Below are 19,809 nucleotides of genomic sequence, written 5' to 3'. Positions count from 1 at the left end.
GAAGAGGACCCGTTTTGGGTTCATGTTTCTCAACTGGGTGTCTAATTTCATTATGAAAATGAGCCCTACAGAGGTAGACGTGGAATCAAAGTCATGTTGTCCCTACGATCAAGTTAAAAAGAAAGTTAACCAAATTCTGAGGTTTGAGCATCATGACTTGATAACAAATCATCTGATGCTTACCAGGTCTTAGAAATAGGCAAATACAAGCTCAGAGGAACAACAAACAATGACTGATTACACCGTGTTATTATGAGAATTAAAGAGGGTAAGTAGCTACGAGGTGCTGCTTCTTAAATGCACTTGATCAGGTGATCATCAGCAAGCATGAGCTCCTCTGTAACAGCAGAATCATAAAATCATATAACTCCTATCTTGGCCTCTTTACACTGGCTACACACCCCCTTCTGGCAGTCTGACGTCAGCTGGTCAAAGACTGCTCGTGGTTCCACGGACCCGTCTTAAGTCTCGAGGGTACAGGGCTTTTAAAGCCGTGGCCCCCAGACTGTGGAAGGCTTTGCCAACGTCCTTACGCCGCCTTGATTCTGCTGAGACTTTTAAAAACCAGCTAAGGACCCTTCTATTTCGGCAGGCTTTTAATCAGACCAGGGCTTGGTTTTTTGTTTTCGTGTCTGTTTTGTTTCATGTTATATTTTATGTTTGCTCTTATCTCCCCTCTGTCTTATCTCATGTGTGCTTGTGTTTTTATATGTGACTGACTTTATTCCTTGCTTTCATCTTATTTAATTGACTAAGCACTTTGTGGCTTTAAACCTAGCTTACTTTAGAAGTTTTGGCAGTTTGCCGGTCTTTCATCATCTTTACTTTCATGATCAAACATTGTCTGGAGTTCCACTTCAATTCAATTTCACCAAACATTCAAGAAATCTCCAAAGTCTGTGGTTAAAGACTTTCTTCAGTCCACATTTCCTCTTCAGAGATGGTTCCCCTTTTCTTCAGACAGTCATAATCACGTTTCACTGGAGCTGCACCGAGCAAAAGCTCCTGCACCATCTCCTTGTCTATCAAAAATGACAAAACTGCTGTTTGACTTTTTTTTTTTGTGTTATATCTGTTTTTTGTTTGTTTTTTTACCAAAAAAAAAGAAAAAGAAAAAAACTAATGAACATCCTCCAAGTGTGGCGACTCCATGGTTTTTGACAAAGTACATGTGGACATCGAAATCTAGGACACTTATCTCATTCCACCAGTTAAAAGGAGGTTTTGGAGATGCTGAGGTCACTTTTTCAGGATGATTATGCATCTTGAAAAAAGAGCGACTTTTTGGTTGGTGATTCTGCAGAGAAAAACGGGACAGCTGCATTTAAATTTCTGTCGATGTTTCACCAGGCTATATGTCGTATTAACTGTGTGTATTGCCTGCATGCCCTGTATGTAACCCCTCAACCGCAAAAATATTAAATTGAGGAAAGTGAGCAACCTTGAGGGTGGTGGGTATGAAACAAGAAGACTGGAGAGTGGGAAACCAAGAAGGATGCATTCTCAGGAGAGTAGGGAAGGATGGAAAGATAGGTACACCTGGGATGAGCCCTTGGTTTAAAAAAAAAAGGATGGAGGAACACACAGATAGTTTCGGATATTAGGTTAGATATTAGATATAATTGCGTATGGACAAAGAGGAAAGGGTTTTCCACCACAGAGTTGATTCTCAAGTCAAGTGCGTGCTCAATGAAGGAGGGAAAATAAAAGGTCAAAAAAGCTGTGCCCAATTCAGGAAAAGGAAAGAAGAAGAAGAGAAAAGGACAAAAGATAAAGGTATGCACTATGCCGTCATATCAGTTTCTCTGAGTATAATGCATGCAATGAAAGATGGCAATAGCCTAAATTGAATAAGTGTGTTTATTAGCCTCTTGCTAATAATAGCTAGAAGTAGCAACATTAGCTATGTTATGCTACTACTTATGTACATTAATTTCATTGTTAAAGCCCTGATAAAGGCAGTGTGTGGCCAAAACCTATTGGCTTTATTTCATTAGTTCCACTAATAGCTAGCTGTTTACATTAAAACTTTAAAAATATAGAAATTATAACTATAAATCATAAAAACAGAGCCCCTGTCTCTACCGAACATCTAACATTTTGTAAGCTATACGCTGTGTTTTTGAATAATTTGGAGTGTGTTATACTTAGGTAATTGGGCATTAACTATTGTGTTGTGCATTCTGAAAGTTCATCTTGCGGTCACCATGTCACAAGAATGTCCGACTGGCCTTGCCATCATCAGCATTAACCAAACAGTTGGACAGCACATCGTATACGAAGAAGTGATTGATGATTTTGCATCAAGGAAGGCAAGAAAGGTCAAGTTGTAGGCAGTTTGCTTGAAGAAGAATTTGTGCTATTTATGTTATTATATTATTTATCACTTTTAATTATTTGAATCAAGAGGTAGTTTGTGCAGAATAATGTGTCTTGTCCTCTGTGTGCATGGCGGTCAGGTTGGCAGGAACAATAAGCAATGTGTGTGTTTGGTGGGGGAGGGTTGTTCGCCTCGGGCGCACAAGAAGCCAGGACCGCCACTGGTCTCTCGATTGTATTTTTTGCCACAGATATAACCGAATAAACCAGAGTTTTGAACCTGTGTGCCAGTCTGACCGAGTCAACCAAGAGAGGGGAACTGTTTCAGATTTTTTAGGCATGTTTCACAAAGCCAGAATGTTCAGCGAATAAATATAATCCTCATATCTGTGTTTGCTTGCATTTTTCCACAAGATAAAAAAAAAAAAAGAAAAAAGAAGCACAATGGACAATGGACATTCTCAAAGTGCGGCGCTTCCATCATACTGCCTGGGGCTGTAAACACAGTAATTGGGTTGAACAGACCCCCTCTGTACGCCAAAGGGTCAAATGTGAGGTCATCTGTTCGACATGAGACGTGCAAACGGGTCAATGATCACAAGCACATCAGCAAATTTACAACTAAATGATAAACAAATTAAAACAAGGTGTTGCAATGGTCCAAAATCTAGACTTCAATCTGGATGAAATGACGCGGTGGGATAGCGCATAAAAACACTCTGAAAAAACAACCAACTGGGGCAACTAAAGCAAGAATTATCAAATTATCAAACATTGTCTGGAGTTCCACCGTTGACCTTCAATTTGATTTCACCATTCTCCCCTGGTCCTTTACCTGACATTAACCCTGTGTCTTCAACCAGTGTGTAAATGTGCTTGTTTTCTTCTGACAGACATCATCACGTTTCACTGGACCTGCACCAAGCAGAAGCTCCTGCAACATCTTTATGTGTCGTATCAACTGTGTGCACTAACTGCATGCCCTGTATGTAACCCCACAACCCCAGAAATATTAAATTGAGGAAAGTGAGCAACCTTGAGGGCGGTGGGTATGAAACAAGAAGAGAAGAGAGTGGGAAACCGTGAAGGATGCATTCTCAGGAGAGTGGGGAAGGATGAAAAGGTGGGTACACCTGGGATGAGCCCATGGTTTTAAAAAAATACCAGAAGGATGGAGGAACACATAGATAGTTTTGGATATTAGGCCATAATTGCGTATTGGACAAAGAGGAAAGGATAAAACAATAAATTGAAAGGGAGTGCTTAGGAGGGGCCACTTAGCAAATAAAAGGTGAAGCCCTGAGACGAAATAATCAGATTGTTCCGCAGCTTTCTCAGCTTTTTTGGCCTGTCCTGCGATGTTTGGTTAAATAAATTAACTTCGCTTTCTACAGAAGATTACTGTGGACTCCTATTTTTTGCCACCGATATAACCGAATAGACCAGAGTTTTGAACCTGTGTGCCAGTCTGACTGAGTCGACCAAGAGACAGGGGATGTAGTGAAAATTCCTCTAAAATTCCATCATGCTTTTTGCTCAACTTTTCCATAAAAACAACTGTTTAAGATTTTTTTTAGGCATGTTTCACAAAGCCAGAATGTTCAGTGAATACATATAATCCTCATATATGTGTTTGGTTGCATTTTTTCACGAGATTAAAAAAAAAAAAAAAAAAAAATCATTGGATTGACCACACCCCCTCTTGAGGGTCAAATGTGAGGTCATCTGTTCGACATGAGACATGGAAACGGGGCAATGATCACAAGCACATCAGTGAATCTACAACTAAATGATAAACAAATAAAACAAGGTGTTGCAATAGTCCAAAATCCAGACTTCAACAGGGATGAAATGACGCGGAGGGATAGCGCATAAAAACACTGCAACGCTGAATGAACTGGGGCAACTTAAACAAGAAAAGGGGACCCAATTTCCTCCACAATGATGTGAGAGGCTGATAACGTTATAGATAAAACAATCCCTTCAAGTTATAGCTGCTAAATGTGGTTCTACATACTACTTAATAGTGGCACAAATATACCCAATATGCATAAAAACATGCCTTTGCCTGATGGTGCCAGATGTATCGGCAAGACACTAACCTTTCAACAGCTGAACCCCCCCACAACAAGACATCACTAAAAACTTCATGCAACCTGACTTCCCCTATTGACAACCTCAAATTATAGAAAAAGCACAGCAAACTTAAACATTGCCTCGGAAAGATGTTTCAGAAAGCCGTTGAAGTCCAAACCGCATATATCCAGCGTTTTCTTGGCCGCCTCTCTGTTTTCGAAGCGGCAGTCGTAGACGCAGATCTCCTTCTTGGATCTCCCCCGCTGAAGGGAGACTACAGCAGAGGGATGGTGCATCTTGAAGTTCCACTCGGTGACGGAGAGAAACGAAGTCACGTTAGTAAAAAAGTGCGCGGTCGCCCTCGTCGACGTGCGACTTGAGACAAGTCTGCGTTGACTGCACTGCTCTCTGTGGGTTATAGTTTTTGTCACAGTCTGTAAGTTTCGCTTCTCCGAAAACCGCTGGAGTCGCCTTTAACTTCCGCGCATGATTTTTGCCCCTGTGCGAAAGCGCGAGCGCTTCTACGGTGCACCGTTAGGGGAAAAACAAGGTATCTTACGCAATCTACTTCCGCTAAGCAACATGAGGTAAAGCTTTGCTTTCGGTATCAATGATACCTCATTCATGACGAAACTCAGTCATTAAACTTTACGGATGGCTTTAGCCCGCGGCTTTGAAACTAGTAACACCCAGAAATAACTGCCGCAGTATTTTCGGCTGGTTTTGAACAAGCAGCTACACGATGTCCGTGCTGCTCCAGAGCAGCTCCGGTTGGGTTTTGGATGCACACACGCTCATTGATCAAAGCAATGCGAGGTGTGTCCGGTGGGCAGGTAAACAAAAGTCCCGTGTCAGGTGTAGTTTTAAAAAGCAGTGTTTTCAGATTTTAAAAAGCCACTACTGTCAGAGTGCCAGTGCCGCTGTAGATGGAGGAAACGCGGAAATGTTGCAGAAAACAGACAAGCCATCGAAGGTAAAATATCCTGCAAGGCACACAAAACACATAAATTGTAACTATGTACAATTACTCAAGTTGGTAAGTACATTATATTCCTGTCGTGCCCCGTTTCTAAGTGTGACTTAGTACACCACATCTCATAGGTTTGGTTCCTTAACACATTTAGATGTTTCCACACTAAACCTATATAAAACTAATAGAATAGGATGGCATTTTTAAATAAAGTAAACCACCCAACAGTTAACATATGTGCAGCTAAAACAATTGGACTGTTAATTTGCTGTCTAACATCCAATACAACTGTTTTGACACCAGTTTAGAGCAGGTATGTACGGTGGCCAACATGTGCAAACGCGTTGCAAACGGCAAAACAAATCCAACAGTAAAACGCTGCAAGAGAAAAATGCGATGCAAAATTCAAAACACATGCAAGAGAGAAACGCTCTGAGTTTATTCATTGAGCTCTGTTCTTCTTTCTGTTTAACTGTGTTGAATGCTCATTTTTTCTTTCAGAAAAGGAAAAGAAAACAAAGTGAACTCAATCAGGGGGAAATTGATTCGCAGGCCCTTCATGAGAAGGTAAGTTGAATCTCATTCTTTAACTTTAAGCCTTAGCTGCATATACACTCCCTTTTGGGAAATTGATTTGGGATGCCTGAAATTAAATCCACTGTCCACTGGAATCAAACATACATACATACTGTATATGTGTATTTGTGTATTTATTAAGTGGGTCGCGGGAAATTTTATGTAGGTTTCTGTTTTGTTTCCGTTTGTTGTTATTGATGATAGGGAGAAAAACACAGTATTATTTTGTACCTACTTTGTTTAATTAAGTAGAATATAACTGTCAACTCTTCTGAGATGCATTGATTTCACCTGGCTGCATGTTGTCCGGAATAGGTGGATAAAATTGTTGGGATTTATTCAAATGTCTGTCACTTTTAAATGGCTAGTTTAATGTGATGCTTTTGGCAATGACAACAGACATAAATGTTTGTTGATGCACAAATTCTCTTTTGGAGAAACTGGGCCTGATGTAAATTGGGTCACAAGGACTTTAAAAAAGTGGGTCCCCAGAAAAAAGGTTTGGGAAACACTGGCCTAGAAGCACAAAAAAACGAAGGACGTCTGATGTTGTTCATAAAGTTAAGCATTCAAAGTTCACCTAGAGGGGAAGTTCTTTGGATCTATGAACTTCAACACCTCAGTGTCAGTTTTTCAGACACGTTGACACATCATTCCACACGAATAAATTCTCACAGTGGCACAGGACACTTTCATAAGCTTTGCATCAATCTGTAAAGCATTTTGAACTGTTTGTACGTGAAATGTGCTATATAAATAAATTTGATTTGATTTGATCAATCTAACCAAAAACTATAAACCTGGCTTGATTCATATCCCACTGGATATCTTTATTTATAGTAATATATCATCATGTATTTTTGGTTATATATTGTCATAACATTGACAGTTTAGTTACAGTAGTTAAATTCTAAGTATATTACGTGTCTCCAAAATGTTGTGAAGTGTAATTACAAAGTAGAAGAGAATACATGTACAGTCTTGCCGTGCCGAATCCTCTCATGCTTTCAGTTAAGTGCATTATCCAAATATGGTCATTTCTGTACTTGTGTGTATATGTTCTAGATCAGATCTGTTGTTCTGGAGGGAACCAAGTCCTTGGTGGATTCTGCCCAGTCACTTGGATACCTGAATGGACAGACAAAAACAGAGAAGGAGCCTCTTCCTTGCCAGGAGTGTAGACTGGCAGCTCTTTGTGAGATGGCTAAAGAGCTTCCTCTAGTGGACGATGAAGAGCAGGTTGATTGTGCTCAACTCCTTGTGACAGAAGATGGCTGTACTTCACATGTCGACCTGTTCTCTCGGGTGACGGAGAACAAGGATGACTGGGGTGCGGTGGTTACTCTTACAGGAGAGGAGTATGTCATACCACCTCACACAGCTTTCTTGCTCTCTGACTTCACAAGAATACAACCACTAGTCCAATGTGAGTAGAAAGCTTGGAAACGTAAATCTAAACCAAAAGTATTGGCGATCTGTGCTGAATAAGTTTCCCATTTCTTACCCAGATGGAAGGAGATTTGACCTCATTGTTATGGATCCACCGTGGGAAAACAAGTCCGTGAAAAGGAGTCGCAGGTAATTTGGCATTTGCAAATTTTACAAGGATGAAGCAGGGCTCTAGAGTGCGACGCACGTGCGACCTATTTTCTCAATGGTGCGACTAAAATCTGAGGTTGCACCGGTGCAACCACCCGTTTGAGGAAAAATTTGTAAATTATATTTACATCTATTATTTAAGTTTATTTCACAATAGAAATTAGTATTAAACAAACAAGTTATAATTTTTAGATATCTGTAATATTTTCAGTAAATACCACTCAGAACTTTTGAGTATGGAAAATTACACCAATCGGTTTCAAGAACTTTAATTATTAGTCACTCTAACTCAATAGACTTCATCTACAACAACAATTTGCGAAATTGAGTAGTTTTTAACGTCTCATGCCGACATTCGCGCGCAAGAAGAGTGGAATCATGGGATTTTGACCCTGCTTTAAGCAACCACACCAGACAAGCAACGGTCGAGGAGGCACCACGGTAAAAATCACCTGGAGGACTCCATACGCCAGTAAGTAGAGTGCTATAAAAATGTAGCAATATGTAACAATAACAAAATGTAACAAAATATTACAAAATGATTGCTTTTGAGTGATAGCCTATAAATGCTATGTAGCGAATTTTCCTACGTTTTGAAGGTTGAAATGATGTCTTAGCATGAAATTTGTGGCCATTGCAGACAATTCTGTTTTATGTTTTGACGGAGTATTTCTTTTGGCTCCTGCGCTGTCCTCATTTGAACGTTGATTTTGCGTTTTCAAACGTCAATTTGAACTTTGTTGTAGTAGTCTAAAGTGTTGTGGGTCTGAGAGATTTAAAGATTTACAATGCATTGTAATTGGGTAAAAATGTAGAAAAACTTTATGAATATAATAATATGTATATTTATACATATGTGTATGTTCATACATACATATATGTGTGTGTGTGTGTGTGTGTGTGTGTAAAATGTTAATAGTAGAACTTAGAAAAGTAATAGCTGGGAATGTCAGGAATGAGCGCCCTGCATCAGGTGATAAATGTGTTGTTATTGTAGTACAAAATTTGTGACTAGTGACGCAGTAAAGAACCTAGGTGTAAGAATAATACCGGTAATAATGATTATTTGAATAACCCTCTGGTCATCCACACTAATTAATAAATGATAACCTTAAGAAATAATTTCACCTTTTTAGTGTATATTTCCCATTATAGTTGTATAATTTACATAAAAAGAGTGTACCATTTTAATAGATCTGTAGGATAAAACGTAGTGGTTCAAAAACTATGTACATTGATAGAAATGGTATCAAATCAGTCTTTTTGCTCCATATTGTAACACTTTTTATCATCCTTTTTTTTAAGGTGGCGGCTCATGGGCTGGCAATGTAAGCTCTGCAAATTTGAAAAAAATTTGAATAAAAAAAGAGAGACAGCACAGTCATCAAGGACTTGATGTCCGGAACCTTTGCACATCGGAGACATGATGTTGTCAGGCTACAGATGAGCATCAGTGACATCAAGCCACAGATGGCCCACCTTGTTTGATGTCTCGCAAGTGAGTATTCGGAAATGTTGTAACAGAGTGGTCAACACATATTGTGGACTGAAAACCTGCATGTTTCACAGCTACACACTCACTGGCACTTCATTAATTAGTTAGTTAGACCTGTGCCATCTAATGCAATCAAAGACAACAGCTCTGCCACACATATATTTTCAGTTTTTGTTGACATTGTCAGAAAGCTGATAATTTTATTAAGCGGTGTCCTTATACTTTTGTCCAATCCATATACGTTGAGGGGAACAAAATATTAGGAAAACTTTCCACAATGTCAACATAAACTGAAAATGTATAAGCCAAGTAAAAAGAGAATTTATTGCATAACTGTTGTATTGGACTGCATTAGATTGCACAGGTATACCTAATGAAGTGGCTGGTGACTGTAATATTCTTGCAGCCTAATCATCTCAGTATGAATTTAAGTTTTTGCTGAATGACAACAGATGAGTCACCAGTTATTTTTTTCTCTTTTCTCATCTTCCTGTCTTTCAGGTTAGCGCAGAATTTCAGAGGATCACCACACTGAATCTCGAGCCAAAATTCATGGCAATGTTGGACATCTACACACCTAAACTGTTGTCCTTGTTTCAGTCAAAAGAAAGGTGCTGCAGGAGAGAGACAACGGGCACACATGAGTGTTCTACTTCAGGTATTAAAACGTGTCCTCCACCTATTCAACGTATAGCTTACCTGCAATAATCATAATTCCATCTGTCTCATTCACATTTGTCTCCTTTAAGTTAATTACCATCACTGATTACATATTCATAACCTCACAACTTACCTTTATCCCCTCTGACTCTTCCTCATTCTTCCTCCTGTGCTTTTTTTCCTTGGTTTTCTGTCCCTCAATCTCTCACTTCCTATGCACACCATTTTACATGTTTTGTTTTCTTTTTATATCACTGCAATCCAGCTCCAGTCAAATGTTTCTAATATAAATTCTATTGAAAGGTTTGACATTAAAGTTTTTCCAAAGAATCAAACCTCTGCTTGAATGTGTAGTATTGTATTTTATTAGTTGTTGAAAAACTTTCTATTCTGCAGAGTGGACTCCCCATTCAACAGACATGTGAGGTTGTCATCCGATGTCTCATCAGCCATCTGGGAGAAGATGCCGGTGCCTTGTTCAAGGACTTTGAGGTTAGTATAATACTGTAGTTGTCCTGATTTTTAACAATGTAAACATGGGTGACCATAGAGTTGCTGCAGTACAGCTTGTTTTTTCCATACCGCACACAAAGAAGCACACACATCAGCTACTGTAAGAGTCACCCACATCATTTATATATTGATACTGATTTCACAGTCTGTCCTGCTTTAAATACATTGAATGTTATTTTCTGTGTCAATTTTGTTTTTTAGAGAGCAATAAATTATATGAAAGCATTAATTAGTTTTCTTGTATGCTTTTAAAAAAAAGACCAAAGACAAATTTGGGACCACCACACTAGTATTGTTTAGTTTGTCCACTTTATGTCTTGCTATACTCTTATGTTAGTAGGTGGCATTTGTCTTGTGACATGCAGGTTGAAAGTGAGCTTTAAACAGTTATCTTTATGTCTGCAGGATGATGCTGATGGATCAGCCAGTGTTCAAGAGGAGTTATCAGAAGAGGGGATGAAGATTTACCTGCTGAGGAAACGAGATGGGTCAATTGATGTCGGGATTGTGATTGAGGGCAACACTGTCCTCAGCAGTCTCGGGGATGTTAGCAGAGCCTGCTGCTATCTGTTGGGTCCGACCTACGCATTAGATCTGCGATACCCCAAGAACCTCAAGTACAGTTTTGAGGCTTTCCAGAAAGTACTGCTGGAGCTAGATTCTGGAAACCCTTCCAACAAGATTCAGAGACTGAAGAATTACCTCAGTATGTAGTTGCTGGCTACTGTTCAATAAGATACTCTCTTGGTCTCTTGAATGTGAATGGAATTTTTCATTGGCAAGTCTAAAGTATGTTGACATACTGTTGTCCTAATGTTTACATAAGAGTTGATTTTTTTTCATAGTGAAATTGAATTTTGGACTGGCATTTTCTGTTGTAGAAATTAAAAAAAATAAGTGAAATATCACCGTTTTTGTTGCATTTCAGCAATATGCTTATGTTCATTTCAGCCTGATGCTCACATGGACATTGTCACATCGTCACTGGCTATAATTAACCATGTTGAAAGTTTTAATGCAAGATGAGATTTCCATTAATGCCAAACAGTTTATGGCAACTGGCATGTTGTTATTATGTGGTGAATTAAAATGAAGAGCCCATTGTTCTTGGTGCATTTTAACCAAGGTTATAGAGACCCCTTAGGGGTTCAGTTCGGCATGGACATTTTTACATCATTTGCAAAAATAAGCTGTTCAGATTTAAACTTGATATTTTATATTTGTCAAATCAGACAAATGTTCAATTAAAAATGTTGACATGTGTAAAACTGCTTTGTTTATTTTGTTTGATATTGACCTGATATACATCTAGATTAAAGAGTTAATACTTTTTAAAGAAATAAGTAAATGTAACACATTTATTCTGATATTTGATGGTCCAGTATGAAGTACATTATGTTTAAAACATAAAGTAAATATAGCAGAAAAGTTTGGTTCAACAATAATCAAATTTTCAATTTCATCTACTTAACATTTGAATTATATCTACTCAATGTTTTGAGTGGTTGGAACTTAGTGTTACTATTACATAGACTTAAAATTCTAATTATATCAACTCAATTTTATATTTCATGGTACTCAATGTAGTTGTTCAGATCTGCTTTTTTTTTTAAATTACATTTACTTAATTCATCAGGTAAATCTAAATGATTTCACAGCTTTCAAATGTTCTCAAAATTTTAAGTGTAAAAATGTTACACAGATTAAATTAAGTAGAGCATAGTTAAAGTTTTTAGAGTGATAAAACCCAACTACAGGACCAGATTGCTAGTTAATAGACATATATGGACAGCGATTTTAAAATAAATAAAGTGAACCTGTAAAACTGCAGTGTTAAATGCAATGCGTTGGAAAATTTGGTGGACCTAACTTTTGTGCTGGTGCACCTAAGAAAAAAAGTTAGGCGCAACAGTGCAACCAGTGTAAAAAGTTACTCTAGAGCCCTGTGAAGATAAGGTTTTACTGAGCTCTAGAGGTTAAAATACCATGTCACAATAGGACATGAAACGGGTAAAGAAGAGTCGAGATCAAATTCAGAATCTAACTGGAGGCCAACCCCTTATTCTGAAGCCATGTGTCCCACAGGTAATGGGTTTGAGTTATCCGAAAGGATATCCACATTTGAAGGATTTTGAGGGCTGAAGTGGTCAAAGATCGTGTTTCCCATAACAAAAACATTTTTCATTTATTATACTAATGAAAACCTTGTTGTGGATATAAAATTGCATGCCTCCTAAGTGTTGTAAACTCTATGTAATAGGAGACTGGATAGTGTAGTGGTAAGATTGCCATCTTTCATGTGGGTGACCTGCAAAATCCCCAAATCCCCTGCATGAAAGGTACTACCTCCAGTAGGGTTCCTTAGGCAAGACCCCCTCACCCTACCCACCTACCAGTGAAAGTCGGTTGGAATAATGCATGAACATAAACATGTTCACATGCTAACCAAACATGAACCCAGTGTGGATGTGAGTTCAGCCTGTAATGCTTCAAATGTCCAGCAGGGGTCAGGTTTATTGATTGGTGACACAAAGTCCATTGAAAGTCTATTTGAAATGGACACAAACTTGATTTATTACTCTAGTAAATATTTCCTGTTGTGTTTATGGTCTCTTTAGAGTTAATTAGAATGCTTTAGAGCAGGGCTGACCTGTTGCTCAGATCCAACTTAAAAATGCTGAACTCCTCATCGAAACAGGACTCCAAAAATAAGTAGTTGACATCACAATGGCTATGTCCATCTTTTATATGCAGTCAATGATGTGAACAGGTCAGTCAGCACTAAACACAAGGTATAATTAAGGCCAGAAGGTGTTTTAATATTTAGAGTAATAAGAATTCATGCTGAAGGAACATGAATGCCCCTGCAAAGTTGCACTGCATTCATTCAATGCAAGTCACACAAAAATGAAAAATGTAAAGAATTTTTTTCAATCCATCAAACAGATGTTAAAATGCTACTTAGTGAAAGCTTTAACTTGATCATGATGTTCGGGAAAATGTTGAATTTGACATGTCTATTTGTTTTCAACAACTCTATGTTCTATTGTTAATGAAATATTGCTTCATGAGATTTGCAAATCATTGCATTCTGTTTTTATGTATGGTTTACGCAGCGTCACAATATTTGGGGGAAATTGGAGCTGCCCGTTGGACTAGCTTTAACACTGATCATATCCATTTTCTCAATCCAGATACAGTTCTTTGCCTTCGTCTCAGCTGAAACGGCTCCCCGTTCCCCTGTTGGCGTCTCCAAACTGTTTAGTGGTTACCTGGGTGACAAACCGGCCCAGCCACCTCCGCTTTGTCCGCGATGAGCTGTATCCACACTGGGGCGTACAAGTTGTGGCTGAATGGTTTTGGGTCAAGGTACAGGACATCTAACTGATAAAGCTGCTCAAGCATAGAAATCTCACCAAGTGGGGGTCATTCGAACTATTACAAAAAGTTCCTTCTTTCCCTTCAGGTCACCACCTCTGGGCAGTTTGTGTTTCCACTAGATTCACAGCACAAGAGGCCGTATGAAACGCTGGTGCTGGGTCGATATCGTTCTTCTGCCAATACCTCCGCAGGGTGTGAGATAATTGACTTCTCTATGTGTCCTGTTATGTGCTATTTATGGAGTATGAATGTTGAATGGGATATACCCAGCTCACATTTGTACTTAATCTTGCTTCAGGGTTTCAGAGACGGCAGAGGTTCCTGTGGAGGATAAGCGCCTGATTGTCAGCGTCCCTTCAGCCCTGCACTCCCAGAAGCCTTCACTGTCAGGTAAGCACTTAAGCAGTGTCTCATTGGACCACCAGAGGGCAATACTGCAACGTCATTGATTGTTATCTTGTTACACAGCAGTGATAAGAGCTAAATGCTGTGACTGCTTGCTCTCACAGTAATGGCTCAAAGCGTGAGTCGGTTCTTTTAGTTTTCATGGAGGAAAGTGTTCATCATCCATGCAGAGTAAATGTACCGATGTTTGTGTTTTGAATTCATTGAACTCCTTTGAGCTATCAAAGTGTGAACTTTTGCTGCTCAAGTGTCAGATTTGTCCAGCTTGCTCCGCCTGACTCCAATATGCACTCTGCAACTTAGAATCAATGTAAGACCTTGACAATGAATATGCATTAACTATGAATAAGGGAGGCTTGACGTCATTTGGCTCCCTCTCAGGGGAACACAATTTATTGTGCAGTATGGAGAGCTAAACACGGCCGGTGTTCGCCGGTGCCTTTTCTGCAGTACAGAAAAGCCCCAGTCTCATAGAAGTAGCTGGATATTGTTAAAATACAATGATTTGAATCATAATGATGCCTCTATGGAGCTGTGATACCATAGAGATTAAGTAGATTAGGAAACAGATTGTGTTCGGTCTCCATGTGGGGTTCTTTGTTCATGGTAAAAACCCAGCACGTTCATTCAGTACCGGTGTGTTTATTCCAGTGACTCTGCTGGCTGATGTGGAAGGTTTTCTTTTACAGTGGTGCTTTTAATGTACAAAATATTGCTGTTATTTCGGTGTTCCGGGCTACACGACAGAGAGCAGAGACTCAGCAGCAAGACAAAATGATGGAAAAATATCTTCAATTGTGAAACTTTTTCATTAACTTTATATTTATACGTTGAAAAACGTTATATGAGCAGCGTCCAAACCCTGTTACAAGTCGAGTTTGTCTGCCTGTTTTTGTTATTCTGTTATTCTGCAAGAATAGGAGAAAAAGGATCAGCTTTCTTGTCTCTCCTGCAACTGACTGTCTAACTTCTAGCACTGTCACATGTGTCCCTCGTGACCCCATGCGCTCTACAGCCAGAGCTTTCTTCCCCTCATAGCTACCACCCCTGTAATTCTGCTGCACTTTTCAGGATCGAATGTGTCAGGTCTGCTCAACCCAGTGGGCAGCCTAGGTGGCACGAAGCCACAACTTTCGAGCTCACGCCGTTGAGACACTCTGACACACTTGTGCTCCCTCTCAGATGGGGCCCCTCTCGCTGACATTCTTGGTTGCTATGGAGAGATAAGAGACAGTGTTACTCCATTATGGATACAATCCTTGCCAGATGGTCAAGCAACAGAAAAAAGTGTTTGCACATGTCTTTTATCCATAAACCCCTTCTGTTTTTTTGTTTTTTGTTTTTTTTTAAAAACTTGTGTAAGTCTCTTCCCTCTTTCGGATAATAATAAGAATTTAATGTAGGAGGATGCACGCTACTTCATATCAGAGGGATACCAGCTGTCCCGTAGAGTCCACGTAGACTTCATTTTTAATGAACACCAGAAGTAACTCTGTCATCTTCTAAAAGCCTAGGAGTTACAGACCATTAGTTTTTAACAAAAGCTTGTGCTTTTGTTGACCATTTTGAGCATTCACTCCTTTTTTGCTCTGTTTTTAGGTAAGTAAATGTCTCCTCAGCTCTTAAACCCTCCTCTGAGTTCACCAGCTAGTCACTAACTCTGTCAGTGCTCAGCAGGCAGTGTGCAATGGAATTCCTCCGGATCAGGGTTTTTGATGCTGATCACTGGTTGCTGAAAGCAGATACCTCTACATTTTAGTTAGAGTTTGCTTAAGCCTTTTGATAAGTCATGTGTCATTTTTGATCATTTCACTGTACTGATTTTCAGAGAAGAGTTGTGAATTGACAGCTATTGATTTCAGGCAACATATGCATCATATTCAGCACAGCCTGTGCTTGGTTATTGGATGCAGCTTGAAAAAAATACCTACCTTATCATGGCAGGTAGCTGCTATAACCAAAATAACTTTAAGCATCCTTGCTAATGTTACCAGAACGATTGGTGGCCAGTTGATGAGAGCAAATTTACTGATGAATGTGATGGGAGAGAATCAAAACAGGAAATTCTTCACCATAGGTCTGTGGCATCTTATTCATTCCACTACTTAGTTATTTTATCATTTGATACTGTAAAAACATTATTTAAAGAAGCTTCAAAAAGTATTTTGCTGCAACACATCACCCTTAGGTGCAGAAGTGCCACACCAGAAGGTATTCAAGCAAGCTTAAAATGAGATTTGACTATAAAACCATTTTAAACTTTAGAAGTGTTCAGATTCAGGTTTGAAAACAGCAGTCGAGGAGTAAGGTGTTAACAGGACACAGCAAAAATTGACAAGCGTAAGGATCTGAGAGACGAGGGCTAAATTGTGAATGAGCGATGACAGAATCAGAGCATCTCCACAAAACAGCAGGTCTTGTATTGCCAGAATGAGGTGGTTAGTGCTTATCAAAAGTGCTGCAAAAGAAGGACAATCAGTGAACCAACAGAGAAGGGTCACGGAATACTGAGGCGGGTCCGGTATCAAAGAATAACTACTGTAGCAGAAATTGCTTTGACAGACAGGTGTCCAAACTGTGTTAGTGTCGGCACTAAACTGTAGAACAACGAAATTAGATGACCTGGTCTGAAGAATCTTGTTTTCCTTTACATCATGTAAACAGCCTGGTAAATGTGGATTATTTATCCGGGGAAGAGATGGCAGGAGGTGGCACTAAGTAGAAGTAAAACCACTTATTAAAGGTGTATAGTGTGATGCTTTGGGCTATGTTCTGCTGGGAAACATTTGTTCTTGATATATATGATTCACAGCCCCTAACTAAACGGAGTTGCAGAATTGGTAAACCAACGTCAGCGAGATCTTCTGGTCACATCAGCTGTTGATGTCTTGGTGCCTGATAACACAGGTTGCCTTTAGAAGTCTTGTAAAATCCACGCCGCGATGGATAAAGAATGAGGTGCGCTGTATTGGATGGTTTTAAAGTTGAACAACTCTAATTTACATGAGAAGAGTATAACGATAGATGATAGATATCCATAATTTGAGCAAATTGAGCATGATTAGTTTATTAGATTGTTTAATCCTGGAGAGAACGTGAAAAGCCAGAGTATCTGTGTCTCGTGCGTTACTTGTCGAGAGAGTAGTTAAGTGACACCTCCCTTTCCCTTTTGGGTTTTCTTGACAAGTTTGACACATCGTCCCATTTCAAAGTTAAAAAGATAATTAGACCTTTATTCTCCTTTCGACTCGAGAGCTGAGTCGCCACTTGAGGATGAATTAGCTCCAGAGCTACATGTTTGGCCTTTCCACACTGTGGCTCTGCCTCTGTGACGTACACAGGAAGAAAAAATAGTGGGCAAGACAGCACATAGTGCTGGTTAGGTCGGTTTTGAGACTTTTGAGCTCATTAACTCCCTGAGTGTTGGCTGAGCCGAGTGTCAGAGTAGCACAGGGGCAGGGGAAGTGAAACGTATCTCTCAGGTGTGCTTCTCCTGGTATATTAGCACTTATAGAGCCAAGGTCACTGCCAGTCTCCTTGCAGAAGAAAAAAAAAAAAATCTGTGCTGTGGTGTGAAGGAGCTTCACAGCTACCGGTGCTGTCCTCTGCCTATTACAGGGTGACAAGCAAAGAGCTCACCCAAGACAAGGATGCAGTGCAGTAATCTAACAGTGTGAAAACTCACACAGAATGACACAGTTTTAAATGAATACAGCAGCAATACACATTAGAAAAAACAAATAATAAAGAGGAATATGATAGAAAATAAAGCTCATCATAAATAATAAGATCCTTAATTTGCTTGAACTGGTAATGTGTTTTTAGGATAACATTAAACTCCAGACATCCTGAGTCTTGGCTTGGTGTATAAGACGAACTTGGGGTTTGGACTACGGTTACTGTGCATGTGTCACACACAAGAGTGTGAGCTTGCTGCTGCAGGCGTGGCGGATTGTTAAACTTTGATGTTAAAAAGAAATATATGTTAAAGTTACAGTTAATAATTCATCTACGGAGGATTGTTGTGCTTTTGAGAAGTGTGTAGTGTGTGAGGGAGATTTATAGATGAATAGCCACGAGTAAAGCATTTTAAACGTGTCATTATGCAATAATTGCGCATAAATTTGTGTATGTTTGTTTTCAAAGCAAGATGGTTGATGGCACACAGCAAAGTGGCAGAAAATGGTTGGCTGGTAATGAAATATGAAAGTCTGGTCAAATTTAAAATCCACCAGTCAAAGTGGCTCAGAAGAATCCCCTGTTCAGAAACTGAAAAAGCTACAAAAGCTTTGAATTTTATTGTAGAAGAACACCAAAAAACAATGATGAAGCGAAAAGAGATGGTCACGTGATTTCAATCTTTCATCTTTACCAAATATATCCTCGTTAATGGCAATGTTTCAAAGAGCGGGAAACTCTTAAAGGAATGGTTTGGTGTAAAATGATAATTTGAGCATCACATGGTCATGCCACATAATTTATATGGGTGATGAGCCTTTCTCCGAAAGACCGCGGCATTCCGAAGTTGGCTATTTTGAAGTGTTTTGTTAGAAACGCAGCCAATGCAACTGTACGGGGCCAATTTGGAAAATATAAGAAATGCAATGTAAAACTAAACAAAAAAACTCACCTTTGTCTATTAGCGACACAAAATGTCTTTTAGATGACAAACAGGTGTTTTCATTCGGCATATCTGTGCCTAACAGTTCCCACTCCTGGCAACAGAAGCTCTCTTCCTCTGACGGCATCACCTCGCAGCACTCGCAGCTACTCCACCATGTACCTCCAGTACGCGACCGAGCAGAAGCGCCCACTGACGCTTGCCCCGCACATCTCTGTTGTTCCTCCCGTTCCCGCAACTCCTCGTCTGTATATTCGGGCTCAAACAGGTATGGTTGGCCTTCAAACGCAAATGGCTCGTCTTCGAAAAAATTATGGTCGTCTTCTGCCATATTTGCGTCTCAGCCTCCCTTTGATAACTTGAAGCAGTAGGCCTTCATCCGGGTCAGACTAGGAGTTGGAACTACCGGTGATGCCTCAAAAAACACTAGCCAGTGAAAGGCTGTGTGGTCCGATGAACTTCTCTGTGCCTCGGTTTGCTTGACGAGGCCTTTGTTATGACACAGCTGAAGTATGTAGCGCTTTTGAGCTTGTTTATCGCGGAAAAACAACCGATTTCTTATATTTTCCAAATTGGCCCCGTACAGTTGCTTTGGCTGCGTTTCTAACAAAACACTTCATAATAGCCAACTTCGGAATGCCGCGGTCTTTCGGAGAAAGGCTCATCACCCATATAAATTATGTGGCATGACCATGTGATGCTCAAATTATCATTTTACGCAGAACCATTCCTTTAAATTAAGTTGGTTTACGTCAGTAATTCTCAACATAATGAAGAAAAAAAAAATCAAGATAGAAAACTTGTTTTATATATTAAAAAAATGTCAGTGATCACAATCTTTCCTCTTCTTCCATGCTTCCTTTTCACAGAGGTACTGAGGCCGTATGTCAGAGCTGAAGCTGGGTGTTTGGAGTTGTTTGCCCGAAGTCTTCAACCAGGATGGACCAGCTGGGGCAATGAGGTGCTGAGGTTTCAGCACATTAGCTACTTCACTCTGACACCTGCAGGTGATCAGATCTCTAAAGGGGAGGCCACAGAGGACTGCCCTTACAAACCCCCAGCCACACAAGCGTTCGGTTCACCTGGAAAAACCTGCCCTGCCCATCGCTCTGCCTCAACTATAAACTAATGACTGATGTTCAACACCTGTCACTTCCATTTTTCACTTTCTTTAATAAAGATCCAGCACCAAAA

The 19,809-nt window shown here is 39.7% G+C and overlaps 2 protein-coding genes across 2 annotated transcripts in view; one reads left to right on the top strand and one right to left on the bottom strand.

Annotated features, from left to right (window-relative positions):
• The window catches only part of smchd1 (structural maintenance of chromosomes flexible hinge domain containing 1), a 27,139-nt gene extending 22,223 nt beyond the window's left edge, over positions 1 to 4,916 (bottom strand). The window contains exon 1 of the mRNA XM_075452935.1: positions 4,536 to 4,916. Coding sequence (XP_075309050.1) covers positions 4,536 to 4,691 — 156 coding nt within the window. The 5' untranslated portion in view covers positions 4,692 to 4,916. The remainder of the gene's footprint in view (positions 1 to 4,535) is intronic.
• On the top strand, positions 4,872 to 19,809 carry mettl4 (methyltransferase 4, N6-adenosine). The gene is made up of 8 exons (XM_075452936.1): positions 4,872 to 5,368; positions 5,867 to 5,932; positions 7,007 to 7,367; positions 7,450 to 7,519; positions 13,403 to 13,577; positions 13,675 to 13,781; positions 13,888 to 13,979; positions 19,485 to 19,809. The coding sequence occupies exons 1-8, from the start codon at positions 5,138 to 5,140 to the stop codon at positions 19,742 to 19,744; spliced, it is 1,362 nt and encodes a 453-aa protein (XP_075309051.1). The 5' UTR covers positions 4,872 to 5,137; the 3' UTR covers positions 19,745 to 19,809.

Source organism: Odontesthes bonariensis, chromosome 20, assembly GCF_027942865.1.
Source record: "Odontesthes bonariensis isolate fOdoBon6 chromosome 20, fOdoBon6.hap1, whole genome shotgun sequence".
In the NCBI taxonomy this organism is placed as follows: Eukaryota; Metazoa; Chordata; class Actinopteri; order Atheriniformes; family Atherinopsidae; genus Odontesthes; species Odontesthes bonariensis.
Note: the sequence above shows the minus strand (reverse complement) of the source record. Positions and strands in the feature narration are given on the sequence as shown.